This window comes from Lithobates pipiens, unplaced genomic scaffold (assembly GCF_037356315.1).
Source record: "Lithobates pipiens isolate NorthernLeopardFrog02 unplaced genomic scaffold, aLitPip1_a1.2 Scaffold_10, whole genome shotgun sequence".
Lineage (NCBI taxonomy): Eukaryota > Metazoa > Chordata > Amphibia > Anura > Ranidae > Lithobates > Lithobates pipiens.
Window position 1 is genome coordinate 167,181,807 of NW_027507686.1, and position 23,406 is coordinate 167,205,212.

At 44.4% G+C, this 23,406-nt stretch overlaps 1 protein-coding gene across 1 annotated transcript; it reads right to left on the minus strand.

The window, feature by feature from the left end:
* Positions 1-3,796: 3,796 nt before the first annotated feature.
* Positions 3,797-22,618, minus strand: ARL2 (ARF like GTPase 2). Its single transcript, XM_077459430.1, has 5 exons — positions 22,453-22,618; positions 17,527-17,637; positions 16,424-16,586; positions 13,074-13,154; positions 3,797-5,830 (listed from the first exon to the last, which is right to left on the minus strand). The coding sequence occupies exons 1-5, from the start codon at positions 22,515-22,517 to the stop codon at positions 5,696-5,698; spliced, it is 555 nt and encodes a 184-aa protein (XP_077315556.1). The 5' UTR covers positions 22,518-22,618; the 3' UTR covers positions 3,797-5,695.
* Positions 22,619-23,406: the final 788 nt, after the last annotated feature.

The following is a 23,406-nucleotide window of genomic DNA, read 5'->3' on the forward strand; positions in this document are numbered from 1 at the left end:
ATTCTGCTTCATGGCACAACAGAAAGGATGGAATTCCCTTTCTCCGCAACCCTCTCAGGTCCTGGAATTCCTCCAGTCGGGGGTCAACAAGGGTCTAAGCTTAAGTACCCTAAAGGTTCAGGTATCAGCTCTGTCAGCTAAAACAGATACTAAGTGGGCATTCCACCCATTGGTAATCCAATTTACAGAGCCTATCTAAACATTAAACCCCCCAGGAGGCCAGTCTTTCCATTATGGGATCTTTCAATAGTTCTCCATGCTTTCGCTTCTCCTCCGTTTGTTCCATTTGAAACTATCTCTTTATGGGACTTGACTTTAAAACTGTCTTTTCTCATTGTGATTACATCAGCTAGGAGAGTGTCGGAGATCCAATCATTAAGTTAGTTCTCTTTCCTGACAAAGTAGTCCTCAGACCTTCCGATTCCGAACACTTCATACCCAAAGTGGCAACTTCCTTCCATTACAACCATCATCCTTCCATCCTTCACGGACGATCAGGGTAATCCTCATCCACTAAATGTCAAAACAACCATCATGAACTACTTAACTGCTACCACCTCTTTTAGGAAAACAAACTCTCTTTTGATCATTCCCCATGGAACCAGGCGTGGGCAAGCCGCCTCCTCATGCACTATTGCATCCTGGTTAGTCAGAACCATTAAAAAAAGCTTACTCCACCCAGCATATGGTGATTCTTGAAGACATCAGGGCTCATTCAACTAGGGCAGTGGCTACCTCTTGGGCAGCGTATTGCAGGGTCTCACCAGAGACAATATGCAGGGCAGGAACGTGGTCCTCCAGGAATACCTTTTATTTCCCACTACAAGGTGGATTCTGCTCATTTATCCATGGCCGACTTCGGCAGATCCGTCGTCAGAGCCAATTCTTCAGCATTATAAGGAATAAATATTATTTTACTTGCACCCACCCAACTGGCGAGTTATTTCCCAGTGTGTGCTGCCATGAAGGCGTCAGGAAAATGGAAAATTGTATACTCACCTTTCCGTAATTTTCCTTTCCTGACGCATCTTCATGGCAGCACACAGTTGCCCTCCCTGTTTCTTTTGTGATGATATTTACAGAGAATGCAGCAGGGTGTCTCCCCTTCAAATTTATAGTTAATCCAATCCTGTCAGGTTGTGGGGGCGGAGTCACAACCCAGTGTGTGCTGCCATGAAGATGCGTCAGGAAAGGAAAATTACGGAAAGGTGAGTATACAATTTTCCATTTTCTTTCATGCAACTTGTGGTTATCTATGGCCTGCTTTGAGCCTAGTACACACAGGCTGAATGACGCATGGCCTCGGCCTATTCAATAGATACCAGCCAAAATTTGGCCCATGTGTACGGCAGCAACAGAAGCCGAAAGTTTAGCTGGCTTCTGTCAAAAGGTCATGACCGAAAAAGGTCTGCTGACCAGATTGTTCTGGTGGGGGGTTCCACCCCCTGTTATAACACAAAGGGGTTGATTTACTAAAGGTAAATACACTGTGCACTTTGCAGTTGCTCCAGAGCTTCGTGAAATGAGCAAAAGCTCTGCTGTCTTCCATCAATCAATCACGTGCAAGCAAAAATGCAGTTTTTTTTTCCTTGCAGAGTATTGGGTACTTTTTGCAAAGCAAAGCTTTTCCCTCATTTAATAAGATCTGGAGCAACTGCACAGTCCATTTGCCTCTAGTAAAGCAAACCCAACAGCACAGCGGGGGAGATTGCTGTACTAACATCAGATTGTTAAAAGAGTGGCTCCAACCTGAGCTGTTAAAATAAAAAAAAACAACCTAGTAGGGTGTATGAGGCTTTAGACTTTACTACCATTTTAAGGTGCCTATACTTACTTCAACTGCCATGCCCCTATTGTTTAAGTTCCTGCCAAAGCATTGCACAGTCTCACTGGAAATTGCTATACAAAGTTCAGAACTTGAGTATTGCCTCACAGCTCATTAACATGAAATGGTAGAGGTAGCTGTGTGTAAAGCATCCGGACGCATACTAATGCATGCTTCCAACTCCGCTCTCAGGGGAGGCATTATGGAAGCTCGGCACACTGTATGGACCAGTTTATGGCCTTGTGAATAAAGCCTTAGTGTGCTGAGAAAGTACTAAAGAAATAAGATCCAGCCTTCAAATGGCTGTTTAGGGTTCTTTCACATGGGCATATAAAACACCACGTTTAGGAGTGTGCAATGTATCATTTTGTATTCAGAACTATAGGAATCAATGTGGCCATACACACAGCTGCATCTATAAACAGTAATATGCACTACATTTAGCAGGCTACGAAAAAAAAAAGTAGGACACAGCTGCTTGCAGACTGGTACTTATGTGCAGCATGTAAATTCGTATTTGGGGCTCTCAGAGTACTAAAAAAAACATCTTAAAAAGGGTATTTACAGGTATTGCTAGGTACTTGCATTATACCATAGTCCTTCCACAAGTTCATATTAAACACGCCTATTTAAACTTTTGAAATCATATTGACAAGGAGTCTGCAACTTTAGTAGTGTGAGTAGCATGAGCCCAGATTTCAGCTTTAAAAGGATAGGTCCACCTTGTGCAAAGAAAAACAAAAACAAAAAAAACACATTTGCTGAAAGTACAGCATTGCAATTGTGATCAGTGGATTGCGGGTGCCATGCCAGGCTCTTGCAGACTTCTTCCAGCTCTATGTTGCGCTGCACTATTGCTTATATTAAAAGTTTTTTGTTTTCATCAATTTAATACTTTGTTACTACTAATCATTAAGCAGCAGTTGTAATCAATCATTCTGATTGCCTATAGAAAGAGGGGAAAGAAGAAAGAAAAAAGAAAAAACAAAAAAACACAAACTTTTTTTTTTTGTTCTTTAATAAAGAATAATGTTTGGTCATTTTTATGAAGTTAGAAAATATAAACACAGTTCCAATTATTAATATATTCAGTCTATTTGGTCTATTATTATGTAGGCATAATCCTCAAGCTTTGCCTGCATATAAATAATCAAGATTAGACAATGGGCGTGTGAATAAAAATTGTCAATGTCGTTTTTTTTTTTAGAGTGGGGGGGGGAATAACAATGTCGTTTCTTGCAAGACCCATCTTTCAGCAGACTGTGTATGGTGATAATGAAACAAGTACAATTAACTAGAAGGTAAGAAATGTCTGAAGGATCTGGATTCCTGATCTCCAGGTGGCATTAGTAAAGTGGACTTCTAGCAAAACCTTTTCATAATAGGTAGAGGTGGTTAGAACCTTTCCTGGGAAAAATGAAAGACATTCAGCATTAATGACAAAAGGAACCATTACCCACTCTAGGCAAAACTGAAAAATGTTTGCTTTTCATTTTAAATGATTGCCATGTAGGAAAAACAGTTGACTGCAATTTCTTAATTTCAAAAAAGGTGGAGTATATAGGAAGAGTCAGAGCCCCAAGGAACTTTCAGCTAAATCTGTTTCAGGTCAAAATACACAAATGTGTGCGCTGTATTACAGTTCATTTTCTTTAAAACCAACCAAAACACACACACACACACACACACACACACACACACACACACACACACACAAAAAAAAAAAAGCCTGAGGGAAAGAAAAAAAAAAGGCCTGTTGCTTGCAGTTTTTGTGGAGGCAGTGAGCTATCAGGAGTGATCCAATACCTCTGCAGAAAGACCACCACTTCACCACAGAGAAGGGTTCTTCTCTGCAGCATGCTGGCAGCGGACAGGCTTTTTTACGCAGGCTATTGCTGCTTTCCAAAGAAAAACTCAAAGGCTGCTTTCACACTGGGGTGGGCATTGACAGTAAAATTAATAAAATGGCGGTGATCATCTAATGTTTATTAGGTACTGAACAATTTTGTTTTAGTAATTACGTTTATACCTGTTTAAGACATGCAAGCTGAAGTGACTGCTTATTTCAATTTCCTATTCAAAACAAATAGTCCTGCTTGTACACAAAGTTAGAAGCTTGTTGTAGGGCTGTTTAGGGGCTCAAAGAAATGGAAAACTGTGTGCAGTTATATGCACAACCCAGAATTATATACAGTACATGATGCAGTCTGTTAGTAGCATTAACATGGTCTTTTGTTTTCTCGAGTTCACCCTGTAACATAATATTACTATTTGTTATATTTCCACTTTCTTTAACAGGGTGAATTACAGAGCAGTGTAGATCAACTTGTAGATTTAATTGAATTTTAACACAGAAATCTGTAGTTCAAGTTTGATCTGTTATTGGCTGGCCATGTAAAACAAACAAACAAAACAAACAAACACACACACACACACACACAACAAACCCAAATTCCAATACCTATAATATATGAAATCTCTAATGTAGCTGCTATGGGGTTGCTATGGAAGTGCAGTCCCTGTAGAATTGAGGGGAATTTCTGCTCTTTTTTTTTTTTTTATTATCCAATCATGTACAAACAAAAATGCTGTTTTTTTTTTTTTTTTATCTTCCTTGCATGTCCCCCTCGGATCTACAGCAAGTGCACTTGCACCGCACTTATAGTGCAAAGGGGATTTGCCGTTCGTAAATAAACCCACATAACTTTCATGCAAACCAATCAATATCCACTTATTGGATCTTTTTGTTTTTTACCAGATACATGTAGCAGACTACATCTTGGCTTAAATGGATGGAGACATTAGATTTTTAAAAGGATATATGTTTTAGAACAAAGTAAAAAAAACATTTTTTTTTTCAAAATGTATGCTTGTTTTTAATTTATAGCACAAAAGAATAAAAATACCAGTGGTGATAAAACACCACCAAAAGAAAGCGATTTGTGGGAAAAACAAAACAACAAAAAAAAAAAAAACATAATACTTTTGTTTGGGTACAGTTCTGAATAGCAAAAAGTGGCCTAGTCATGAAAGGGGTTCAAATCTTCCAGAGCTGAAGTGGTTAAAGAATCCTCACTTTGAAGACGACCGGGTGCAGAGGATCACTTTGGTGGGTGGGCAAGTGTGCCATAAAGTACAAATATGCTGTGCATACTTTACACATTTCATCTCACACTTTACTTTAATGCTAGTGAACGACTGCATAAACACTTTGGAGCTGATGCCTGTTCTTTCAGCTGCAATCGGCACCAATATTTACAGTCAGTCGTTGGGGCAGTTTGTGTGAAAGACTAGTTAGTTGAGCATGTTTTGCTTCTCATTCTGCCTTCTAAAATGAAGTTGTAGCTCTTCACTGAGGGTGCACATGCCATACATGCCCACATATCAAGCTAGGTCCCTTCCTTGTCCTATATACACTTTTCTGCATTGGTCCTTGGTTTGCTATTGGATTGTAAATGTGAGGAAATGTCTGCGGCTGGCAAAAAATGTTGCATTACTTCATAAAACCCTCAACTTTGAATGAGCCATGTGCATGGTGGGCTGCACAGATATTTACCAATGTTTTGGTGTATTGTGTCATCAAAAATAACAAACATAAAATAAAAAAAACAAACCCTCAAGTGATATTCATCACCAACCTTGTGTTTTAAAGAAGTTATTTTAGAACAGTATACCCTACTACTAAAGCTTTGTGTTATTGAAGTACATGCACCACTTCTGACTGCCTTCTCATTACAATACCTGCTTATCACTTAGTTATGCCAGAGCTGTGTTATGATTTTAATCAGCTGAATAAATAATAAATAGGACGTATGCTCTGTTCTGCTATGTTCTTTAACCACTTGCTTCCTTTCTTCTACTGAGTTCCCCTCAGTCAGCTGTAAAAATTCGGCTGGAGATGTCATCCAATAACCAGTCTATTCCTATCAGAAGGTTTTCTCCCGTCACTGCACTACAGTCTTGTATACACCAGTGATGGGTCTTAATGTTAACCAGCTCCAGTGCCTGCAGGAAGACAGAGACAGCAATGAACAGAGTTATTCTTTTTACTTTATAGTTGGCTGTAATAGTTAAAGTAACATGTAACCAATGAACTTTAATTATTGTGACAGCTCCTAAAATTAAAAAGTTAAAGTGGAAGTTCAGCCTAACACTTAAATTCTCCCCTGCAATCATTAATGTGAGCCACGTTCAGCCTCATGTCTCAAAATGAAAAAATCCCTGTTTTTCTACCTTTATTTTGCAGTATCTAGTGGCATCATATGACAATGCTACTTCCTTCTGAGCCTAAAAAACACCAGTGGATGTGGTTACTGAAAGCTAGGGACACCCATGGGGCCCCTACCACCATCTTTAGTATTTCTGCATACCAAGATCTTCTGGACTACAAGAACTACCGACTTCCTTTCTTGCTTGATGCTGCAAAGTCATCAAGGTAGCAGCAGAGTAGGAGGGAATGCATAAATCAGTGAGAACTGACCGCACGGGGTCACCAAGGCATCTGTTCCGCATGCGAGTGGATCCCTTGTTCTTGACAAAAGTTGTTGACTTTGTTGTTGAACCTGGACGCAAACAAACAGATCTACATCCAGGATCCCCCATCTTTGGCATATAGCCAGGAAGATGTCGTGAAGGGACCATTCCCCTGGGAACAGCTACTGGTGACTTAAGTAGTCTGCCTGCTAGTTCTATACCCCTGGAATGAAGATTGCCAAAACGCACGGCCCATGTTAGGATATGGTTTACCTCTCCCTGGGCTGCCTGACTCCTGGTGTCCACTCTGGTGATTGATATAGGTCACTGCTGTGGTGTTGTCAGATTGAATCCAGACAGGAGAATTCTGCAACCTGAATGTCCAGGTCCTTAGGGCTAGATGATTCGCCCACATTTCTAGAATATTGATGGGCAAGGTCCTTTTGGTTCTGGACCATTTCCCTTGGACAGACGCTTCTTCCAGGACTGCTCCCCAATCTGAAAGGCTGGCATCTGTTACCACCTTTCAAGTAACCGGTAAGAAGGATTTCCCCTTCTGCAGATTCTCGGATATCCTCCACTAACTGAGGCTCTGGCGCACTTTTGACGACAAACGCATTAGAAAATCTAGTGCTTGAATCTTCTTGTTCCAGGCCGATAGGATACTGTTTTGCAGCAGTCTCGAATGAAACTGAGTATAGGGAACTGCTTTGAATCCCTTCGCTGGACCAGCCACCAATACAAACAGCGAGTCCGACCTCCGAAAAGGAGCCGTAGCAGACAGATACACCCGCAGAGCCCTGGGTGACAGCAGAGGACATGAGGACGGAAGCACAATGTCCTCATTTAGATCAAAAGGCTGAAACAACCTTTGGAAGAAACGAAGGCTGCGGATGCAGCACCGCCTTATCCTTGTGGAGGATCAAGTAGGGAGACTTGCAAGACAAGGCCGCCAACTCAGAAACCTTCATGGCAGATATAATAGCCACCAGAAAGACTACTTTGTGAGACAGTGTCAATAAGGGAAGCTCCCTAATGTTTTCAAATGGCGGTTTCTGAAGCACCGAGAGCACCAAAATTCAAATCCCACGAAGGTAGCGGTGGTCGAACTGAAGGGGCCACATGTCGAACCCCCTGAACAAACGTACTAACCAATGAATGAGTCGCCAAGGGACACTGAAAAAGAGACAGCCAAAGCCGATATCTGCCCCTTAATGATGCGTAATGCAAGTTTCTGATCCACTGCAAAAACAGCAGGATCCTGGAAACTAAATTTGTACGTGGACGCCACCCTATCCCCTCACATGTGGAGATGTAGGCCTTACACGTACGGTGATAAATCTTCCGAGAAGATTACTTCCGCGGCCTCAACATAGTGGACATTACCGAATCAGACAGACCTCGGTCCCTTAGCACCTGGCTTTCAACAGCCATGTCGTTAAAGCAGGATGAAGTATTGGACCTTGCGACAGAAGGTCCTCTTGCATCGGCAGTCGCCAAGGAACATCCGCCACCATTCATACTACGTCAGCGTACCATGGACGCCAAGGCCAATCTGGAATCCCCTCTGCTTACACTTACACTGCGAAGTGGTAGAAGCTTGAGTGGGGGGAGGAGGAGAGCATAAATCAGTCGATAATGCCCCCATGGAGCCACCAACACGTCTGCCGCATCCGCCCAGGGATCCTTTGACCTGGCCACAAACCTCTGTACCTTCCAATTGAGTTGAGAAGACAGGAGATCCACATCTGGTGTGCCCCACCCTAGGCAAAGGAGCCGAAATGCATCCGGATGTAGCAACCATTCCCCTTGGTCAAGCATCTGACGACTTAGGTAGTCTGCTTGCCAGTTTTCTACACCCGGAATGTACACGGCCAACCGATCTGGCACGTGCCGCTCTGCCCACCGCAGGATGTGAGCGACCTCCAGTGCTGCAGCCAAGCTCCTTGTTCCTCCTTAATGGTTGACATTAGAGATGCACCGAAAATTTCGGCCACCGAAACATATTGGCCAAAAATGGCCCTTTCGGCAAAAGCCAAAAAGAGAATTTACGCCGATACTGGCGCTGAAAATGGGGTGGGGCCTGCTGGGCTTGGCCCCGCCCCCAGTGCTACCCATCATGGGGGTGTCATTCCGTCTTTACTCTCTCCTCCTCCCCTCCCTCCTCACCAATGCTGCAGGCGGCCCGTGGGGTCTCGCTGTAAAGTCCCCCTCTCCCCAGTGGTGGCAGCATATGGCTCCTCAGCCGATGTGTAAATCGGCTGTGCAGGAGCTCGGTCACGCTGTTTACTGTGAAAGTGAAAGCAAGCGAGAGATATATAGCATTATGTGCTGTGCTCTCTGCCTCCCCCTACAGTGCAGTACCCAGCATGGAGATTGAGGGTACAGACCTGCAGCTGCCAATTATTAAAAAGACATATACACACACGTGTGTGTGTGTGTGTGTGTGTGTGTGTGTGTGTGTGTTATATATATATATATATATATGTGTGTGCATATATACACACACACACACATATATATACAGATACACACATATACACACACAAACAGTTATGTGTCTGTGTGGTTTTATATATATATGTGTATGTTTATATGCACTGGTGAGGCACAGGCAGGCTACTGGGCACAGTGAGGCTGCATATGATGGGCACTGGTGAGGCTGCATTGATCTCCTGTACCATGTCCTCAGTCTCTGACCATCTCCTGTACCATGTCCCCAGTCTCCGACCATCTCCTGTATAAAAATATTTTTTAAAAACAGTAAATTTTGGTATTGGTTTTTCGGGATCAAGGAAGATTTATTTTCGGTATAGGTTTCTGCACCAAAAAACCCATTCGGTGCATCCCTAGTTGACATACACCACCACCGTGGCGTTGTCCGACTGGATCCTGACCAGATACCCCTGCAGCCTCTGACCACGTGAAGAGGCACTGCCTGAATGCCCAAAGTTCCAGCACGTTGATCGGCAGGCGGGATTCTTCCTGGATCCACAAACCCTGGGCTGACTGTATGCCCCAAACTCCCCCTACAACTGGTCAAGCTGGCGTCCGTTGTGATCACTGTCCAATGAAGAGGAATGAACGACTTCCCAGACCGAAGAGCCGCAACCTCGGCCACCAGAGCAGGGAGTCCCCGACTAGCTGGCTCACTCGAATTTGACAATTCAGGGACAACAGAGATTTGTCCCATCTTGATAGGATCTCCTTTTGCAGGATTCGAGTATGGAATTGAGCATACAGTACCGCCTCGAAAGTGGCTAACATGAGACCCAGGACTCGCATGCAAAAACGCAGAGACGACCACCTGAGGGACACCAACAACTTCACCGCAGCTTGAAGAATCTGCAGCTTGTCCGAAGGAAGAAAGACACTCACCTCCGAGGAGTCCAGAAGCAGGCCTAGGAACTCCAGGCATTGAGTCGGCACCAACACCGACTTCTGTAGTGTCAGTACCCAACCAAACTCCTGAAGAGTTTGCATGGCGATTACCACATCCTCCCTTAATTCTGAGGCGGAAGCTGCCTCAGAAGGAGGTCGTCCAGGTAACCAACGACTGCGATCCCTCACTGCCTTAGTAAAGCCAAAATTGGAGCTAGCATCTTGGTTAAGACCCTCGGTGCCAGTGCCAGGCCAAAAAGGAGAGCTACAAATTGGTAGTGGACGTCCCCGCCAGCAAATTGCAGAGACTTCTGTTGCTTGATGCATATGGGGACATGCAAGTATGCGTCCTTGATGTCCAGGGATGCCAGAAAATCCCCCTGATGGAGTGCAGCGCTGAATGATCTGATTCCATCCTGAACCTTTGTACTTTCACAAAGCTGTTGAGGGTCTTGAAGTCCAGGACCGGATGGACCCCTTCCTTCTTTGGGACTACAAACAGATTGCAGTAGAATCCCTGCAACCTTTCCGGTGTCGGTACATGTACCATCACCACGCGCAGTAGCAGATCCTGTACTGCCCCAAACAGGGCCTCTCAACGAGCCGGAAGAAAATGAAGGTTGGAAGGAAAAAAAAATCTGTTTGGCGGACAAGAAACGATCTTGTATCCTGATGAAACCAGTTCGCAGACCCACTGGTCGGAAAGTAGGGAGGTCCATCGGGCTGCAAACTCCCAAAGATGACCCCCCCACCCGAGAGTCAGGGGGAAACCCTTCATGCGCTAACAGATTTGCTCACAGGCTTGTTTGGCTTGCGAAACCAGGGACTTTTGTCCCTCAGCAGGCACTTTTAATAATGTCATCCAGCAAGGCTCCAAATAGCCTCTCTCCCTGGAAGGGCAAGTCTGCCAGTGCTTTCTTAGATGCCTGGTCCGCAGACCAGCATTTCAGCCAAATCAGGTGATGTAGCACAACTGCCGATACTGAAGCTCTAGAGAGCAAAGGGGGCTGTATTTAAGGCCACATCATAGACATACTTAAGGCCCTGCACCAACTGGTCCATCAGCTCCATGCAGACCGGAGAAGCCTGTGGCTTCTCCAATTCACGGTGCAAAAATTTAGCCCAGTCAGTAAGAGTCTGCGGTACCAGGGCCGTGGCCAACACTGGCTGCAATGCTGACCCCACCACAGTAAACATGGACCGGGCAACCGCCTCGGACCTTGTTGGCAGGGTCCTTGAAAGCAGGAGTCCCTTCCACTGGAATCGTGGTTACCTTATTTAACCTGGATATCGGGGAGTCAATCGGAGATGTCCATTTCTTCAGGAGACTCTCCTCAAAAGGGGTAACGCACCACCGTGCGTTTCAGGACTGAAAAGGCCCACTGCGGTTTTTCCCACTCCCTGTAAATAAAAACTTATCAAAATAAGTTGGGTAAGGAAACACCTTAGCTGTGCGGGCCGGCTTGTGGGACCCGAAAGGGACCGACACCTCTGTAGATGCCCCCACCGTATCCTGCATTTTTAGGGTATCCTGCACCGCTGTAATAAGTGCTCCTACAAGCGCCTTTTCCTGCACTGACACGGAGTCATCCTCACTGTCCAAACGGCCCTGGTCCGCATCCTCTGATGCATCAGAATAGGGGCCACCTGCCCCAGTGGGGCCCGAGACTGAATCAGAGCTTTCCCCAGAAGACGATGGGGGGAGGGGGCATTTACCCCCCTTGCACCCGCATGCCACTTCCACCCTGGCAACAAAGGCCTCCAGGACCGCTGACAGAGTATCCATAGCCCCTGCAGGTGCAGGGGAACCAGTTGCAATAACAGATGTCTGGGGAAGAAGCGCCAGCTTCTGACGCCATGCTGACCCACACTCGCCTGTTACCACTTAGGGACTTAAGGTAAGTCACACAAAAAGTCCACCCTCTTAGCTGCCACAGACTGAGGGGCCCCCAGCAGGACTCAGCACCCTGACTGAGGTACTGCACTGTGCTGCTGCTGTCCGCTCTCCCCGTGTCATCCACGGGGTGTCCATTTGGAAAGCGTGCTGTTCTAGAAGGAAACAAGCATCCAGCGGTAGAGGCAAAACTACCTGAGGATACTAGAAAATGGCCACCGGCTGAGGGCACCAAGAAAATGGTTGAAAGGCAAAAACTGTCTGCGGCTACAAAAATAAAAAATATGTCCGCGGAGGTCTCTCCATGTCTCACACAGCCCAAACACCCCACTAGGGCCCAGAAAAAGGGAAGAGGACGAGCAGAACCCCCAAAACCCAGCGCAGCCCCTGCCAGGACCCAGAGCCCCATGTGCCCAGTCAAACAGCAGCCCATAGCATGGGGAGGAGGGAAGCGACAGAAGAAAGGGAGAGTGAGAGACCCCCCCTAGTCGACCTCCCAGGGAATGCCCAGCTGCTCCATCCTGCCGAGACAGGTGGAACCATACTTACCCCTCCTGCAGGGACCGCTGGATGCATTCCACAGACAGACCCATCACCCGAGCAGTACGGGGCAGCTGCCAGCTATGGCACACAGACAGTAGTAGCCCGGTCATATGTGTGCCCGGAGCATATAGCTCACCAGCCGCCCCTGGATGAGACGGAGCATGTCGTGGCCGACGCAGCACGTAGCTAGGGCCTGCTCACGCTCGATGGCCAGATTGGGGAGACTACAAGGATCTATATCAGGAAACCCAAACTGGTGGCCCTCCAGCTGTTGTAAAACTACAAGTCCCATGAGGCATTGCAAGGCTGAAACTTAAGAGCAAGGCTCCCAAAGGCAGAGGCATGATGGGACTTGTAGTTTCGCAACAACTGGAGGGCCGCCAGTTTGAGACCCCTGATCTATATTATCCAGCCCGTCACCCAGCCTGGTTGTTGATTGTAGATCACAGGAATCAAAAATGCAGAAAAAAAAAAAAAAAAAAGGAAATAATTCCCAGGACCAATGGTCCCACCGGGAGCCAGGTCCTTCTCTTACACTAGGCAGAAAAAACTGAGCTGCTGGATGCAGTGTGAGGGGTTATAGCCAGTAGGACCGCCCCCGGTACTGTGAAAGTGTTGCTGTTTTTAACACTTTCTGCCTAGTCCTCTCCTAAAGGGGAGATATAACCCTAAGGTCAAGAAGAGCCGCTCAGTCCGTCAATGAACGATAGAGAAATAAAGGTTGTCCCTGAGGAACAGGAAGAAGCCGATTGTCTGGCCTCGATTAGGCTTTCTAAGCTTAGCAATCAGCTATAATTAATAGAAAAAAAAAAAATCATTTTTGACTGGACTTCCATGTTAAATCTGGCTGGTTGTCTTGGGTTCCAGCGATTTGCATTTGATGTCATTACATAAGATCATGTATATAATAGTAATAGTATGAGCATTTTCATACACGTCACAAGACTTGTTTCTCACCTCACGGATGGCATCTTTTGATAAGGCACCAGGCAAATCTTGTTTATTGGCAAATACCAGCAATGTTGCTCCTGATAACCTCTGAAGAGGGGGAAATAAAAGAAAGAATGAAGAAAAAGAAAAAACCATGCATGACATATGGTAAGCAGAAAAGCTAAACACACATATAGCAACTGGCAGCACTAAAGCCCTCTATACAATGACTGATAAACACAAGCAATTGCAACACACATTTGTAAAAGCTGGGTCATGTAATATAGTGGAAAATATCACTAACAGAAGGAATTCTTGTCAGACAAAGCATGAATTGCTATAAGTTAGAAACTCCTTACAACAGGTAACAGATTATTTCTTTTTTTTTTTATGAATAAAGGAAAATTAAGACTTTAACATGCATGGTCCAGATCCATTTCTTGGCTTTACTGCAAAGAACACAGCAAGTCCCTATAGCACACTAGTGGCTCATGGACTGCCAGATGTTTCACCTTCTATTATTCTTAGTAAAAATTGAATTTGGAATACATTTAGAATCTTATCAACCTTGGAAGAGGAACAAAAAGTACTTCCTTTTCGCCATATCTCTAGCTTCTTCTGGGTGCTCGTTTTTTGGCTGTCTTGCACAATATGATGCAACTCCTGCACATGGGGCTCACAGGTACCCTGATGGAAATGTGAAGGAAGTTTTGCATGCGCAACTCAGTGGACATTATTTAAACACTAAAAGCAGGCAGGCAAGTTTTTTTTTTTTAATTGTAAAAGAGACATGCAGTAGGTGAGCGTGATAAGGCGAGACCGACACCCTGCGAGCAAGGTCGTGGGAGCCAGAACCGAGCCGGCTCGCATCGTGAAAGGAAAAATGTTTATTTTCCTTTCCCAAAGAGCAACAAGTATTGCTGACATTGAGGCCGGGTTCACACTGGTGCGGGGATCCGAATTGGATTCCTGCCAATACCAGGCACTGTGTTTGGCATGAATCTTGAGCGGTGGCCTGATCTTCTGCATCCTTCTGATGTTGACACAAAGCCCTCTCCTGCTGTAATGCCATGCGAGTGGTGCGCGATCACTTATATAGGCATGGGGCGTGGTCACGGGTGATGTCACATGGAGGCCCGCCCCTTATGACATCACAGTCCCAGCATGCCCCGAGACTTGATGTCATAAGGGGCAGGGCCACCGTGTGACATCACCCCAGTGACCATGCCCCATGCCTATATAAGTGATCGCGCACCGCTCACGTGACATTACAGCGGGAGAGAGCGTCATGTCAACATCGGAAGCAGAGAAGAAGAAGAACGCAGGAGACTGGGCCACCGCTAGCAAAAGAGCTGGAAGAAGATAGCGGAAGTGTCGGCAGAAGAACCAAGAGAGAGAGGGAGAAGAGGCTGGAGAGCACGGAGAAGAACCGGAGAGTGCAGAGGACTGGGAAGAAGACCCCCGAAGTGGGAAGACCCGGGGAGCTGCCTATTAAATTACTTTGAAAACCTGTGTTGTGTGTTTTTTTTATTGACACTTTTTTCCTCAGGTGAATTGGTAGGGGTACGATGTATCCCATACTTATTCACATAGGGTGGGGGCAAGGATCTGGGGGCCCCCTGACAACCAACGGCCAGGGTTGTTGGGAAGAGACCCTTGTCCTCATCAACATGGGGACAAGGTGCTTTGGTGCCGCCCTGCGGCCCCCCCCCCCCCTTCCCCAAAGCACCCACTCCATAAACTTTGTCCGATGAACGATCTGCCGATTTTCTGATCGTTAGTATGCCGTTTTTGACGGCAGATAAGAACTGGATGTGCAGGCTTGAAAATGTGTCTGATGCGACCACAACATCCGATTTTCTTTTCATTAGTATGGTTTTCTGACAAAAAAAAAAAAAAAAAATCTGGAGAGCAAGACTAGGCATGCTCAGAAATGAAAGAACACATACAAAACAAATCAACACATTATGTCACTTCTGACATTGAATTCTGTTTGAAAATTTTCTGATTGCAAGCACCCTCTTCACTTTTGATTTGAGACTAGCATCAAACAAAAAACTGACGAAAATTTGTCCAATAATCTGACCGTGTGTACAAGGCTTTAGAGTTTCAATTTGTATGCAATCAGGCAGGCCTTGGAAAATCTGAAGACAAAAATCTGCAGAAAATCTAAGTGTGTATGGGGTCTACCTTCTCCTTCCTTTGCTTTTTCATCCAGTATGGAGAAACTTAAGCCTTGTACAAACGGTCAGATTATTGGACACATTTTCGTTAGTTTTTTGTTGGATGCTTGTCTCAAATCAAAAGTGAAGAGGGTACTAAAAATCAGAAAGTTTTCAGACGACGGAATTCAACATCAAAAGTGGTGACGTAATGTGTTGAATTGTTTTGTATGTCTTCCTCCATTTCTGAGCATGCGTAGTCTTGCACTTCAGATTTTTTTTTTTTTTGGCAGAAAACCGTACTAATGAAAAGAAAAATCGGACGTTGTGGTCGCATCAGTCAAAAATTTTGGAGCCTGCGCAAACAGTTTTTGTCTGCTGAAAATTATTAATCGGCTGTCAAAAGCTGCATACCAACGTTCAGAAAAGCAGCAGATTGTTCACCGAACAAAATGTAACTTCAGATTTTCTGACCGTGTTACTGGCTAGAGCACCAGGTGAAAGTAAAGAGAAAAAAAAAAAAATAATAATAAATAAACCGACTGCAGCCACCACATTAAATGAGATCAGTAAGCTGCAATATATTGTTTTTAATAAAAAAAAAAAAGTATATATATATATATATATATAATCAAAATGGACATGTTCACTTTTACGGTTTGTCAAACAAACATTGCTAAACTTCAAGAGCCAGCATATTAATCATCCAGGCTGGATTCACACTTTGCTGTTTTGCCTGATAATTCTTCTACTGCAATCAATGGAATAAACATTAACATGCGTTTCCATTTGGATGGAAAGTACATTCAGGCATAAAAATGAGTAAATGGGCCCTTCAGTGATGTGACCAAGCGACTTTAGAAGCCATGAAATGACTCTTTAAATGGCTACCTTTGCATTGTTTTATACCAAACTGGCAAATCCACATTTTGAAATGAGCCATAACAAACATGAAAGTGTATGGAATGATGGTACCCATCTTAATCGTTATCCTCTGTGGGATATGTGACCATCTATGGTTATCCTTGAAGGAAATAAATCCTATTACTGTTATTAACACAAGATCTAAATGTATCTGCCAAAATATTACACTCAGCGATCGCTAATGTTGCTTGATCTTCAAAATCCCACTGCACTGTTGGAGCAGTTCCTTCTATTGTAGAACAATAATGTGTGTATCATCAGGCAAGACTTGTATGGTCATTATGCACCCACCTCTTCCTGTAAAAGCCCAGCTAGTTCTTGTGCACAATCCTGCAAACGTGCACGGTCTGCACTGTCAACCACCCAGATCAAACCATCTGTACTCTCAAAGTAATTCCTCCAGTAGGATCTCAAAGATTTCTGTCCTCCAACATCCCACATGTTCAGCTTGAATCTACAGAATAAAAGTACAAAAAGGTAAACAAATCATAACAGCATGGTTCCAAATATGGAATGCCATGACAGGCCATAAAACATGATAAACAAATTCTTCACAAAAATCTATAAGTAGTAAAGGGGCACTCTGGCTGTCTAATACATGTGGGGGCTTGATTTTCTTCAAGACTAAGGCTGCTTTCACACTGGGGCGGGAGCGGCGTCGGCGGTAAAGTGCCGCTATTTTTAGCGGCGCTTTACCGTCGTTTTAGCGGCAGTCTGCGGGCGCTAGCGGGGTGGTTTTAACCCCCGCTAGCGGCCGAAAAAGGGTTAAACCCGCCCGCAAAGCGCCGCTGCAGTGGCGCATTGCCGCGGTGTCCCATTGATTTCAATGGGTAGGAGCGGTATAGGAGCGGTGAATACACCGCTCCTTCACTGCTCCAAAGATGCGGCTAGCAGGACTTTTTTCACCGTCCTGCCAGCGCATCGCTCCAGTGTGAAAGCCCTCCGGCTTTCACACTGGAGGGAAAGGGGCCGGTTTTTTTCAGGCGCTATTTTTAGCGCTGTAACGCCTGAATACCGCCCCAGTGTGAAAGCAGCCTAAAGCCAAGCATAGACAATTAGATAGTTTTTTTGTTTTGTTTGTTCATTCAGCCTACTGGCTGAACAAAAAACAGATTCCTCCATCTACACAAGTGAGGTGGACAGAGGAATCCACCCCCCTGGCAGGGACATTGCATTCGGACAGCGGGCATCACTGCTGGCAGAATACACTGATCAGTGGCTACAGCCTCTGACTGACAAAAGTTTTCCAGCATGTCCATTCGACAGAAGTCGAGCCAACGACTGACTTTGGTCAAAAACGAAGGGCCACACACAGGTTTATATTTGGCTGGGTAACATTGACTGAATACACAGCAAAACAAGACAGCTGAATGAAAATAGGACAATTATATTACCCTCGGTGCTCCAGTGTTTTAATATTGAATCCCAATGTTGGGGAAATTGTGTTTATATCTTCGCCATTAAACTTCTTCAGAATTGTAGTTTTCCCAGCATTATCTAAACCTCTGGAGTAAGGAGTTAAGAAAAAAAAACATATATGCTTGATTTATGTACATGATAATTAGGGCTATTGTTTTCTTAGCACTGTTTAACTCATGTTTTCATGAAGGAAATGTAAAAGGTGTTGGAGGTATTACTGCAATCATTGTCCAATACAAATGATGTACAAATAATGAGCAGTCAGTGATTTCACTTCAAAAGGAGAATATTTAGCAGCATGGACAGCAGGTACTAGAGCTGCACGATTAATCATTAAAAAGAGAAATAAAATTGTGATCTCCATTCAACCTCCCCCTCACGATCTTGTATCAACAAAGAGCTGGGAGGAAGAGTCTGCAGGAGCATATTGATTGCACCTATGACCGAGAGCGAGATATATTAAACATACACAGTATCTCGCAAAAGTGAGTACACCCCTCACATTTTTGTAACTATTTTATTATATCTTTTCATTACTTTGCTACAATGAAAAGTAGTGAGTGTACAGCTTGAAGTGTATTTGCTGTCCTCTCAAAATAACTCAATACACAGCCATTAATGTCTAAACTGCTGTGAGTACACCCCCAAGTGAAAAATGTCCAAACTGGGCCCAAATAGCCATTTTCCCTCCCCGATGTCATGTGACTCCTTAGTGTTACAAGGTCTCAGGTGTGAATGGGGAGTAGGTGTGTTAAGTTTGGCGTTATCGCTCTCATTCTCTCATACTGGTCACTGGAGGTTCAACATGACACCTCATGGCAAAGAACTCTGAGGATCTGAAAAAAAAAAAAAAAAGAATTGTTGCTCTACATAAAGATGGCCTAGGCTATAAGAAGATTGCCAAAGATGCTGTTTGCAGAACTTTTTCTAATGTCCTGCAAGCACACTGTCCCAGTATGAACGGCTTTCTGGGGAGGAAGTTTTCAGGCACTATTTCCAGCGCTAAAATACATGAAAAAACGCCTTCAGTGTGAAAGTAGCCATAGTAAAATAAAAGCAACACATATTACACACATTTAACCCTTTAACAGCATCTAGATGTTATTCCCTTCCCAGCCACTGTCATTGGTAGTGTATAGTATTAGCACTGATCACTATTAGTACCACTATTGATGTCAGTCAGTGACGCTCCCAGCCCGCATGCCACACTATAAGTCACTGATCACCACCATGCATAAATTCCAGTGAGTGAGTGGATAGAGATTCTATATCCATCCATCCATCCATCTATCTATACACACACACACACCATAATTTGTAGATACTATAACTTTCACACAAACCAATTAATATACACTTATTGGGTTTTTCTTTTACCAAAGACATGTAAGCAGGATATATTTTGGGCCAGATTTATGAAGAAACTTGATTGTGAATAAACCCAGTGGTAATCAAATAACACCAAATGAAATCTCTATTTGTGTGAAAAAAGATGATATAGCAATTCATCTGAGTACAGCGTTGCGTGACTGTGCAATTACCAGTTAAATAGCACAGTGCTGAATGGCAAAAAATGACCTGGTTATGAAGGGGGTAAAACCTGGAGTTTAAGTGTTTAAAAGCTGAACTCCAGGCAAACAGCTAAATATAAAAATGAGGCACATACAGCACATAGGAGCAGATTTAAATGTGCATTATAACCCCCCCCCCCCAGTGCAAAATGTTGCATTTTTTTTTCCTGTACCGGAATGCACTACAAACATACACAAAATGTTGTAAATAAGTACAAAAAATAAATTGAAATAAATGAAAAAATGATTTAAAAAATACACACCACAAATGCAAACAAACCAAAAACACATGCAGAAACACTGAATGCAAAGATTATGGTGTATACAAGCCCTAAGGGCCTCTTTACACCAGAATGTGGTACAGGAAATGTGTTCTGTTCCGTTTCCCGCACCACATGTGAATGCACTGCCCTGACAAGATGCATGCAGGTGCCAATGAATTGCTAATGGCATCCCAAATGTATCTTGGAAACGCAGTGCAACTGCAGCCACGAAACCACATGCTACCACATTACTATGAAGTTTGGTACGAGCGCAATCAGAAAAAGTAGTAATTACACTACTTTTTCTGCATTCTAGAACATTTGGTAGCCTATTGAAATTAAAGGACTGTCAAAACTGGATCAAAATGTGTTCCAATGTGATCCAGCCCTAAAGCCTCGTACACACCATCAGGAAATCAGACTAAAATATTTCTATTTGCAATGGTCAGCTTTTGAGGGCCAATACGGACTATTCAAATAAAAATTTTCAAAAGAAATGCTGGAATTTTTTTTCCCCTTAGTTATCAGAACGCTCGATTTTCTTTTAATCATTACAGTAGTCACCCTATAAAAACGTAATGAGAAAGTCTGTGTGTGATCAGAAACAATGTACAACCACAGACCAGACACAGAGTATAGCTACGTTTGGGTGAAGTTGTTCCCTATCCTTGGAGAATTTTCATACAATTTTCAGCATGACACAGAAACATGCAAACAATCGCTCTTCCAATTCTCTAATAGTGTGCACTAGGATGAATGAGACCCCCCCAATTCTCGTATAGTGTGCACTAGGATGAATGAGACCCCCCCAATCTTCTAATAGTGTGCACTAGGATGACTGTCACCCCAATTCTCGAATAGTGTGCACAAGGATGAATGAGACCCCCCCAATTCTGGAATAGTGTGCACTAGGATGAATGACCCCCCCCCATTCTGGAATAGTGTGCACAAGGATGAATGAGTCCCCCCCAATTCTCTAACAGTGTTCATTAGGATGAATGAGACCCTCCAATCTTCTAATAGTGTGCACTGGGATGAATGAGCCACCCCAATTCTCGAATAGTATGCACTAGGATAAATGAGCACCCCCCCAATCTTCTAATAGTGTGCACTAGGATAAATGAGACCCCCCCAATCTTCTAATAGTGTGCACTAGGATAAATGAGTCCCCCCAATTCTCTAATAGTGTGCACTAGGATAAATGAGTCCCCCCAATTCTCTAATAGTGTGCACTAGGATGAATGAGACCCCCCAATCTTCTAATAGTGTGCACTAGGATGAATGAGACCCCCCAATCTTCTAATAGCGTGCACTAGGATGAATGAGACCCCCCAATCTTCTAATAGCGTGCACTAGGATGAATGAGACCCCTCAATCTTCTAATAGCGTGCACTAGGATGAATGAGACCCCCCAATCTTCTAATAGCGTGCTCTAAGATGAATGACCCCCCCCAATTCTCGTATAGTGTGCACTAGGATGAATGACCCCCCCCCAATTCTCTAACAGTGTGCACTAGGATGAATGAGACCCCCCAATCTTCTAATAGTGTGCACTAGGATGACTGTCACCCCAATTATCGAATAGTGTGCATTAGGATGAATGAGACTCCCCCAATTCTCAAATAGTATGCACTAGGATGAATGACCCCCCCCCCCCCCCAATTCTGGAATAGTGTGCACAAGGATGAATAAGTCCCCCCCAATTCTCTAATAGTGGGCACTAGGATAAATGAGACCCCCCCAATCTTCTAATAGTGTGCACTAGGATGAATGAGCCACCCCAATTCTCGAATAGTGTGCACTAGGATAAATAAGCACCCCCCAATTCTCGAATAGTGGGCACTAGGATAAATGAGTCCCCCCCAATTCTCTAATAGTGTGCACTAGGATGAATGAGACCCTCCAATCTTCTAATAGTGTGCACTAGGATGAATGAGCCACCCCAATTCTCGAATAGTGTGCACTAGGATGAATGAGCCACCCCAATTCTCGAATAGTGTGCACTAGGATGAATGAGCCACCCCAATTCTCGAATAGTGTGCACTGGGATAAATGAGCACCCCCCCCAATTCTCGAATAGTGTGCACTAGTCTGAATGAGACCCCCCAATCTTCTTATAGTGTGCACTAGGATGAATGAGCCCGAGGATGAATGAGTCCCCCCAATTCTGGAATAGTGTGCACTAGTATGAGTGAGTCTCCCCAATTCTTGAATAGTGTGCACTAGGATAAATGAGCCCCCCAAATTCTTGAATAGTGTGCACTAGGATGAATGAGTCCCCCAATTCTGGAATAATGTGCACTAGGATGAATGAGACCCCCAATTTTCGACTAGCGTCTACTAGCATGAATGAGACCCCCCAATTCTCGACTAGTGTCCACTAGCATGAATGAGCCTCCCCAATTCTCTAAATGTATGCACTAGGATGAATGAGCATCCCCCCCAATTCTCTAATAGTTTGCACTAGGATGAATGAGCACCCCCCCAATTCTCTAATAGTGTGCACTAGGATGAATGACCCCCCCCCAATTCTCTAATAGTGTGCACTAGGATGAATGAGCCCCCCCCATTCTCGACTAGTTTCCACTAGCATAAATGAGCCCCCCCCCCCCCCTCCGATTCTTGAATAGTGTGCACTAGGATGAATGAGTCTCCTCAATTCTCGCCTAGTGTCCACTAGGATGAATGAGCCCCCCCCCCCCCCTCCCTAATTTTAGAATAGTGTCCACTAGGATGAATGAGCCCCCCCTCCCCAATTTTCGAATAGTGTGCACTAGGATGAATGAGCACCCCTCCCCCCAATTCTCTAATAGTGTGCACTAGGATGAATGAGCCCAGAGCTCCCCCTATACAGGTAAACAAAGGCTTGCCCTGACTCTGCAGCTACAGGGAGCCTGCTCATCCATCCCGCCTTCATATTCTGGCTATGGCTGGACTTGTGCTCCATCAGCAGCTGCGGGGCTGAGTGCTTTGTATGAATGGCAAGACCTTCCCCACCAGACAGACAAGAACTTCCCCAGGCAGCGGACCGACCCCACCCCCCTCCACAAACACACACACAGGATACAGCATGAGAAGGCGGACCTCCCGCTCCTTCTGCTTCAGTTTCTTCAGAATAGTCAGCAGCACCATGTTCTCCCGGGATGTCACCGCTTCCCTGTCACCTACGTCTGCCGGAAATTCTGACCAATGACAGCTAGCGCTAATACCACACCCAACAACTGCACTTCCTGCTTCCTTCCCAGAACGACCAATAGAAAACCCTTCCAGCGTGTCGCCTTGGAGACAGAGATGTTTGCTCCTGGAAGCTTTATTTGTAAATGGACAATGACGTTTTCTCCGGGTTCAGTGCGCACTGCGCAGTTGCTGCTTGAATCTCGTTTCGTGTCATTTTCTTTTCATTTGATGAGTGTTGGTGATCCTCACCACCTTTGAAAAGGGATTCACCTCTGAAAAGGGATTCACCACGGATCCCTTTTCAGAGGGGTGGCAAGCACCGAAGCACTGTAAACCTAGCTATAGTTAGCTTGTTCTAGTTGGATGAAACCAATTGTGTCCTAACATTCTTCCCTGTGAAAATGTGCTCAGTTCCCTGATACTACCAGTCTGACCTCATATATGTTGATGTCAGTGTAACCAAATTTACATTTTTTTTTTCAAATGTTATTTTTAAAGTTTTATTAACAAATAAACAGAAGAAAATACGTTTTTTTATGGCGTTTTGAGGTTTTTTTTTCGGGTGTAACCTTTCTGTTGGGAAGAATCCTGCGGTTCCTGTGCCAAAAATACAACAGGAAATGAGAAGAAATCTTTTCATAGTTAGGATGAATCCCCTGATTTTTATTATTATACAGGATTTTATATACATACAGGTTATGCAGCACTTTACAACTTGAGGCTCAATTGACAACCACTGCCCGTTTCCTACTGCGCATGCGTGAGTCGCGCAACGCTTTGTGAATGGGAACACAACGCGACCCATTACCCAGAAGACACCGCACGGAGGAGAGAAGTAAGAAGA